The sequence below is a fragment of the Coenobita brevimanus genome, chromosome 41 (assembly GCF_032717465.1).
Source record: "Coenobita brevimanus isolate Jiangsu-jjx chromosome 41, ASM3271746v2, whole genome shotgun sequence".
Lineage (NCBI taxonomy): Eukaryota > Metazoa > Arthropoda > Malacostraca > Decapoda > Coenobitidae > Coenobita > Coenobita brevimanus.
This window is the reverse complement of record NC_136994.1, coordinates 16,437,504-16,446,527: the sequence shown is the minus strand read 5'-3', so window position 1 is coordinate 16,446,527 and position 9,024 is coordinate 16,437,504. Positions and strand designations below refer to the sequence as shown.

Sequence of the window (9,024 nt, the reverse complement as noted above, 5' to 3'; positions counted from 1 at the left end):
CAGTAGAGTATCCTTCTTCTCATTTTCCTTTACTGTAGGCTTCATATCGCTTTCCACATTCCAGTAGTGTTTTCACATGCAGAACACAACCTGCAGTCATTTTCATGCTTGACCTAAGAGTTATTCACATCATGCATGAACACTTGCAAAACTGAATACTTACAAAGGGTGGATCCAGCATTTAATAAAGGAGGGGGGTCGATAATCTCTTCGTCCACTAAGGACAAAGTTATAAATACCGTCATATTCATAAACGAAGGTACTGCTTATTTCATTCAATAATCCTACTTACTTACTACATCCGCCAAGGGGGGTTATGATTTTGGCTCGACTGGATAGGTTCGGGGGTGTGGGCAGGCGTGAGGGCAGACTGATGGTGGAGGACAGAATGACATGAAGGCGATTTATCTGAAACCATTCCTTCCACAAATGAGGTGGTTGACTGTAAACTTTCTGTCAGTCTGGCACCAGATCTGCGGAAAAAAAAAAAAAAAAAAAAAAAAAAAAAAAAAAAAAAGGTTGATTAAATGGCAACAAATTTGGCATAATAACAGGACCATCAGAGGAACAAGTGATTAAAATTTGGGCAAAAAAGGGTCAAAGGTCACAGTCAGTGCCATGAAGAGCATGAAAGGAGAGGGATGGTGATGCCCTGACAGGGGTGTGCGTTCTTTGAGCGCTATTGTTGTGGGTTATGATTTAGCCGTCTGTACTATACTCTTTTCACTTCAACTTCGCCTGAAACTGCAAGCCCTCCATCTGCAATGCTGAGTTGTAAAACTAGGTTAATAATGAATTATGATGTCAGTCACATAAAAGTGCTATGGAAAGGATGTAGAACTGTAACTTTGCCTCTTTCTGCCACTCAGCTACGTGAATAACCTGGAAAGGGGCGAAAATCTGGGCCAAGTTAAAGTGAAAGAACTATAACAAACAGGTAGGCTAATGGAAAATGATAAGGGCAACACTTCAGAATTCAGAAATTTTCCTGGATCCGCCCCTGGAAAGAAATAAAAAAAGGTACAGCTTATAATAAAGCGAAACTCAGCCGCCAGGATCCCCACAGCCTATAGATCCGACATTATTTACTGTCGTGTATGAAATTCGATGAGCCTTCGTTATGAAATGAGTCTCCCTGGTTAATATTTTCTTTTGACTCTAAAATGGCCTTAACTTGCCATCTCTCCATCCACCTTGAATGATCAGTTTTAAGTAGATTAAAACTAGAAGATTATATGTTAGTCACGAATAAGTGCTATGGTGTAAAGCAGTAGTATTGTCTTCTTTTTGTCGCTGATATATGAAATAAGCTGCAAGACGACGAAAATGTCATGTCTCCATGGTTGTTCAGTCTATATATGGATGGGTTATAAAGGAGACAAGGTAGGGCAGTGGCTGTTGGAGCGGCCCTAATGAGAAAGGGGAATGTTTGAAAACTCCCTGTAGCCTACTGTTGTTGTTAAGTGAAAACGAAGGGGAGCTGCAAGGCTTGGTGAATGAGTTTGGGAGAGTGTGTAAGAAACGGAATCTAAAGGTGAATGTAGGGAAGAGTAAAGTTATAGTCTTCGAGAGAAGTGAAGTCAGTGAATGTACAGTGAGGCTGGATGAGGAGGAAATGGAAAATGTGAGTGCACTTAAGTACTTGGGGAGTGTGATGAGTCAAGAGTGAGAGCAGTAGAAATGAGTTATTTGAGAGGAATATGTGGAGTCACATGGAGAGACAGACTGACAAATGAGGATGTGAAGAAGCGTTGTGGTGTGGATGTGATAGGAAGCGTTAAGAGAAACACAGTGAGGTGGTTTGGCCATGTGGAGAGGATGGAGAGTGAGAGACGGACGAGGAGAGTGTATGTGAGTGAGGTGGAGGGGGGGAAAAGGGAGGGGGAGGCCAAGGATGAGATGGAGGGGCGGAGTGGAGAGGTATATGAGACGAGGGTGTAAGCCGGGAGCAGGGCAATGAAATGGCGGGGGACAGGGTGACATGGAGGCGATTTGTTTGTGGCCACCCCTTACGGGATTAAGGCGTCTGGCAATAGATAGATAGACAGACGACGAAAATCTGGGGTAAGGTAGTATAGTCAAATCAACCAGTCTGACAATCCACCATCAACTGAACTGAAAATGGATTAGCCCGTGTTCACATTGCTTGCTGGTGCAGACGGGAGTTTTCCATCACCAACCCATACAAGTGGCCCCAGTGGACGCGGGCGGGTGCGAACGAAAAATTCCATGGGTTGCAGTGATCGATGCTGATTTCCCGCCCTCACCAGCAAGCATTTGGCGTGGATAGGGCATTAGGAATTTGGTCATGCTTTAATGGAACCTGTGTTGTGTCGTATATACGTGCAGGTTTCCACATGGTGAGCTGCTACTCTGGGTCGTCGTGCCCGTCGCCCGTCAAGGTGGGGTCTGACATTCCCTACAGAGGACAGTTCGCAGGGACGGTTGGTGCGGCACGTCACAATGGTGGCCTCATACCAGGGATAGTCATGCACGGCGCCTCCACTTGCCTCATTCCCTGGGGCGGGCAGGCCATTGCCAAGTCTGAGTACTATGTAAGTGAATTTTCTGTAATATTTATTCCCTTCAATGCGGTGACATTAATTTTGTTCATCTTATTACCTCCAAACAGTTTCACCCAGATACAATGAACAGGATAATGAAGGCTATGTCTAATATCCAGGCTGATAAATCATTCATGTCTGGTACCACTTCCTACCTCACCGAAAGTCAGGCAGGTCATGACTAAGCAATATTACTGTGCAAATGCAATTAAGAAATCGTAACTGGTGACACGTATATATTAGTCTATACAAATACGGTACTAATATGTTAATGGGGAGAAGCGGGAAGATTGTTAACCACTGGTTGGCTGTAAAGTTACTGTACCATCCAATATAGTAAATAGTTTCCTGGGTCACAGAAAACTCTGACTTGATAATCTGCGTACAGTTACCTGAAAGTGTCACAGCTTCGAGTAGGCCTAAGTGGATGGTGAGCACCCTTTCATTCACAATATAACAATTGTATACCCATAGTTTTTCTCATATTCCAAACAGTTACCAGATTTTCGAGATAATTCTTGCAGAATCATTCCCCTCCCTTCCAACAGTCTGGACAGAAAAATATTACCTGGTGGAACTACGACGATCCTGCAAGCGTCCCTAGATTTCCACTTCCCCGCCCACACATTACTACTACTACTACTAGGCTACTACTCTTTCCTCTTAGATGCTGGATAACCCCGGAAATGTCGGTCTGGTGTGGGTGAGGGCAAGCAACGGGCAGGTCCCTAAAGGCGCTGTGCAGGGCGGATATTCGGAGACCGGGGAGAAACTCTACATCGGCAGGATCACCTACGGTGGAATGAATTTATCTGGCAAGGTGGGAAGATCTCTGTTTCGTCGATTTGTCTTCATCTGACAGAACTGGGCAACTGTTAACTTGAATACTAAGCCTTTTAGTTATGAGGCAGCAATGATACTCCTTGGTCTCTGTATTAATTTGACGCTAAGTTGGCCTAAAACTGCCATCTCTATTTCTGAATGCTGAGCCATGACAAGAAATTTACACTAGATGCTTGTCACGAAATGCTATGGAAAGGATGTGATGCCGTAGCAACACGTGTTTATGCCACTGACCTTGTTTTTATTTTTTTAATGCTAGGAAGAAGGAACCAAGGGCCAACGAGCCCGCAAAAACTGTTCCTTCCAAGAGAAAAACAAAACACTAGAGAGAGCCAAATTAAAGATCCTATCATTTCGAGATGCCTGGACACACTGCGTTTGAAGGACTGGAGATCATAGCTAGCAGGAAATACAGACAAAGGGAGACAGTTCCAGAGTTGACCTGTTGCATAATGAGGAACTGGGAGTAACAGTTGCATTAGAGTGTTGGACAGAAACGGGATGAGAGTTGGCTACTAGACGGGTGCTACGCGCCCGTCGTAGAGGTGGAGGAATGTAAGCAGACAGTTCAGAGAAACAGTGACCATTGAAGTAGCGATAGAAAAGAGATAAAGATGCGACAGTGCGGCGAAGAGACAGAGGTTGAAGGAAACTAGTAAGAGTTAATGAGATGATAAGCCTTTGACTCCACCCTTATTGAGAAGATCTGTATGTGGGGAACCTTCCCACGCATGAGAGTTGTACTCTACACAGGACCTATGTGAAATAAGCTGCAAAAGGATGAAAATCTGGGCCAAGTTAGTGGAAAAGAACTATAGTCAGATTTATCCTTCGGTCTGACTAAACCTGGCCATCAACTGAGCTGCCAGGGGTCACTGATCATTGTCAGGCAGTCTGGTTGGCTTTGGAGATTCGTAGCACCTTTTTGTCAACGATCTGTTTTGCCTGTGACACCTATATTGTGTTGTATGCTACTGATACAAAGAATATCAGTATTAACAAGAATATGATAATATTCATGAAATTACGGTTATATCGGCTGCTTCTCTTGAGATTTATGAACAAGCCGTACTTAAGGGGGAATAGAATTCGCAGTGGATCGTCTTGAGCAATTTATTTTGCACATTGCACCTTAATATCCATGTATATGTCACTGATATAGTTTTAATGTGGATATAACTGGCATCAATCAACATACAATAGGATCGCTATGGTAGAGGTGTTACAAAAGCTCCAAGGACGACCCACAGTTTTCGTCTTCAGTATTGAAGTACTTTTTTTTTTGTTCATTCTTAATACTACAGGTCAGATTTATTCAAATTAAACGGAACCTCAATAGCTGATTTATATTTACTTGACAGAACTGGACCACTCCCACAACTTGAGTCGTGGTTGCATGAATTAAGTTCGATAGGCTACCGGTATGTTGAGGTTCTTAAGTATTTTTTAGTTACTATGCTTCACTGATTTTAACTTGGCCCATATTTTAGACCCTTTGCAGCTTATTTCACGTAGCTCAGTGGCAGAAAGAAAAAAAATACTGAACATCCTTTCCACAACACTTTTTCGTTACTAGTAACATATTCCATTGTAAATCTACAGTTACAACTCAGCCATCTAATTGGAGAGATAGGAATTTTAGACCAAGCTAAATCAGTTCGAAAAGCCTAAGACAAAGTAAATCGTGTAGACTGTAGAGGTAATAAGAATAAAACAATAAAAATGCGTTATCGGAGTACGGGTTTTTAACAAATGCAACTATAGAAATCTATGTATCTATCTATATACCTAGGCTGCTTTCCCCAAGGAAAGGGAGGTAGCCGAGACAGGACGACACACTCCCATTTTACTCATCCACTCAATCACATTCATTCACATGCTAGCCCCAAAGGGGAGAAGGGACAGATCCTCACCGCACCGCACCGCACGAGGGTGCAATCAGTGACATCCGCCCGACAGCAGAGCTGGTTTACTCCTGCCACATCATAATAGACCCATCCCCTTACCAGCACCTGACCTAATCGGCTGAGCAGACAAAATGCGGGAGAATATCCCCCCAGGGCTGCGTCATCATTTATTCATTCACAATTTCTTTCCATTCATTTCTATCACGCACAGACTCTCTTCCTTCCTCAACAGACATCCCTTTCGCATCCAACGCTCTCTTCACACTGTCCATGCTCCATCCTATTTGTGGTCTTCCTTTCAGCCTGACACCTCTCACATCAGATCTAGTTATCTTTTTCACCAGTCGCTCATTATCCATTCTCTCCATATGCCCAAACCATCGCAACACCCTCTGCTCAATTCGATCAGCCATCTCCCGAACAACTCCAGTTCTCCTTCGCACTTCATTTCTCACTCGATCCATACGCGTCACTCCACAGAGACACCTCATCTCCATTACAGTCAAACTTTTCCTCTCTACTACACCCATATTCCATGTTTCAGCCCCGTATAACGCAGTCGGCACCACAACACCCTCATACAGCCTTCTCTTTACATCTATTCTAAGCGAACGACATATCTAAACACTTTTTTCATTCCTCCCAGCACCTTTCCTACCTCATTCATTCTAAACTTCACTTCTGCATCAATTTTTCCATCCACAGCAACATGTAACCCTAAATACTTAAAACACTCAACCTCCTCTAGTAACTCGCCAATCAAAACTATATTCATCCTCCTACCATCTACCAACCTCGTACACGTCATCACTCTACTCTTATTCTCATTTACTTTCAATTTCCTCCTCTCACACACCCTTCCAAACTCCTCTACCACCTGTCTCAATCTCTTCTCTGAATCAGCCTCCAGTGCAGTATCATCCGCAGACAGCAGCTGCTTCAGATTTCACTCTCTACCATCAACATTCACCAGACTCAGACCTCCACCGAACACTATTGCATTCACCGCCCTTACAACACCATCCATACTAATATTAAACAACCAAGGCGACATCACACATCCGACCGCAGCCCCACTCTCACGGGAAACCAATCACCCACAGTATTTCCCACTCTTACGCACGCTCTTCTATTTACATAAAATTTTTTCACTCCTTTTAGTAACCTACCATCAAGTCCATACCATTTTTAAAACAGTCCACAAAGCCTCCCTACCAGTTCTATCATACGCTTTCTCTAAATCCATGAACGCCCAAAACACATCCTTACCTTTCGCTAAATACTTTTCACACACCTATCTCAAAGCAAACACCTGATCCACGCATTCCCTCTCTCTCCTAAAGCCACACTGCTCATCACCAATCACTCCCTCTGTACCCTCTCTAACTCTCTTAATTGACACTTTACCATACACCTTACCTACAACACTCAACAGTACATTCGAACTTATCACCCTTACATTTATACAACGGGACCACACAAACACTTGCTCAGTCAACTGGCACCATACCTTGCACAAAACACACATTCAACAATCATACTAACCAGTCAACAATAGTCGCTCCACCACCTTTCAGGCATTCCACAGCACACCCATTCATATCTGCAGCTTTCCCTGTTTTCATCTCCTTTACTGCCTCCTGCACTTCCTCCTTCGTGATCAAAGAATCATTCAACTCTTCCAACACAGTTATTCCTTGCACCCTTCCATCTGCCACAGTCTCAGTCACCCTTTCCTCCTCTACATTTAACAATCTTTCAAAATACTCCGCCCATCTGTTCCTTACTGCATCCATCTCAGTTAACATCCTTTCATCCTCTGCTTTTACTCGCTCTTCCTTCCCAGACTCTCCCTTTCGCACCCTTTTCACCTCCCGCAACATTTTCTTATTCTGTTGAAAATTCTCAGTCAACCGCTTACCCCACCTCTCATCTGCTGCAATTTTAGCATCACGCACAGCCCTTCTCGCCCTATTCCTCCTTTCCTTATACCTCTCATATGACACCTCATCCTTCCTCTGCAGCCATACTTCATATGCACGTCTCTTCTCAGCCACAGCCATACTTACTGCCTCGCACCACCATTCACTTCCTTTTCTTACACCACACACCTCTTCTGCATGTTTCACGACAGCATTTTTAAACAACTGCCATTCCTCCTCCACACTGCCATTCTCCTGATCTTTCACTGCGTTCCACTCCTTTCAATTTCTCCTGATAATCATTTTCTCTCTTTTATCCAACTCTCTCACTTTCAAAACCTCCCTGCCACATCTAACCCTCCCAGCTCTCACCCATCTCTTACCTACTGTCAACTTTCCTTCCACTTCCACCCTCCCATCTCAAAACTCTCACATCCAACAATCTCTCTATTACATTCCTGGACGCAACCACATAGTCCATCAGTGCTCTATCAACAACCCTTCCACCCTCATGTCTCACCCATGTGTACTTATATATATTTTCTTCTCAAACACGGTAGCCTATTTCCAATCATCTCTCGCTCAACGCACATCCCTATCATTCGTTCCCCATTTTCATTTCTTCCAGGCACACCATCCATACCAACTACACCTTCAACTGCTACATTTCTCAATCTAGCATTCAGATCTCCCATCATTACCACATTCATATTCGCTCCAAAACTTTGCAGACACTCATCATCATTCCAGAAAGACTCCCTCTCATCTTCATCCCTTTCACTACCAGGCCCATATGCACTCACAGATACCCACAACTCACGTTCAGATTTCGCTTTTACCCACATCAGTCTCGATGACACTTTCCATTCAGTCACAAACTGCTGTACTTCCGGGCTCACTAACAATGTCACACCCTCTCTCGCCCTTCCTCTATCAACACCTGACAATCTTCAGTTCACACTTTCAAACTTAGACTCGCCTTTCCCTTTCATCTTTGTTTCACTCAAAGCTAACACAACCAACTTTCTTCTCACAAAGATTCTCCCAATCTCCTCCCTTTTAGCCTCAATCGTATTACATCCACGCACATTCATAGACCCAATCTTCAGGGTACGGGGATAACTCAATCCTCCATTCCTTACTATGGCCTGTCTCTTTTTAGGAACTAAAAAAATAGAGGAGGGGGTCCCTAGTTCCCTCATCCAGCCCCTTTTAGTCGCCTTTTACGACAAGCAGGGAATACGGTGGCAGAATTCTTCATAACATAACCTGACCGCAGAGTAGTAGTACCACCCCATAGTGCGGCCAGATTGTTTCCCCCCTGCCACAGGGGCTGTAGAAATAGCGTTGCCATTTACCTACGAGAGAGAGAGAGAGAGAGAGAGAGAGAGAGAGAGAGAGAGAGAGAGAGAGAGAGAGAGAGAGAGATTTACGGACTACGTGAATAGTGTACTTTAATTACCAACAGGTTCACCCAAGTCACCGAATGTGCTACGTACCATACAACGGACAAGAGGTTCGCAACAGCAGCTATGAAGTCTTGTGCCTGAAAACCATACCACTGGCCAATCTCGGTTTGTAGGCACAGAGGAAAACCAAGACATAGCTCCTAAGTCCTCGGCAGTATGCCCTACTACGGACAAAAGGTTTCAAACACTAGCTACATTGGTTAGTAGGCACAGAGACAAGCCAAGACAAAGGTATACTTGTACCTGGAACATGCAGGCTTGGTTGTGCAACAAATAATAACACTACTCATTTTACCTCGACTGATTTTCGACCTTTTGC

General features: G+C 44.0%; 1 protein-coding gene across 1 annotated transcript; it reads left to right on the top strand.

Annotated features, from left to right (window-relative positions):
* The first annotated feature begins 316 nt into the window (after window positions 1-316).
* LOC145397528 (pfs47 receptor-like) lies at window positions 317-8,818 on the top strand. The gene is made up of 4 exons (XM_080270599.1): window positions 317-359; window positions 2,350-2,555; window positions 3,232-3,384; window positions 8,705-8,818. The coding sequence occupies exons 1-4, from the start codon at window positions 317-319 to the stop codon at window positions 8,816-8,818; spliced, it is 516 nt and encodes a 171-aa protein (XP_080126725.1).
* The last annotated feature ends 206 nt before the right edge of the window (window positions 8,819-9,024 follow it).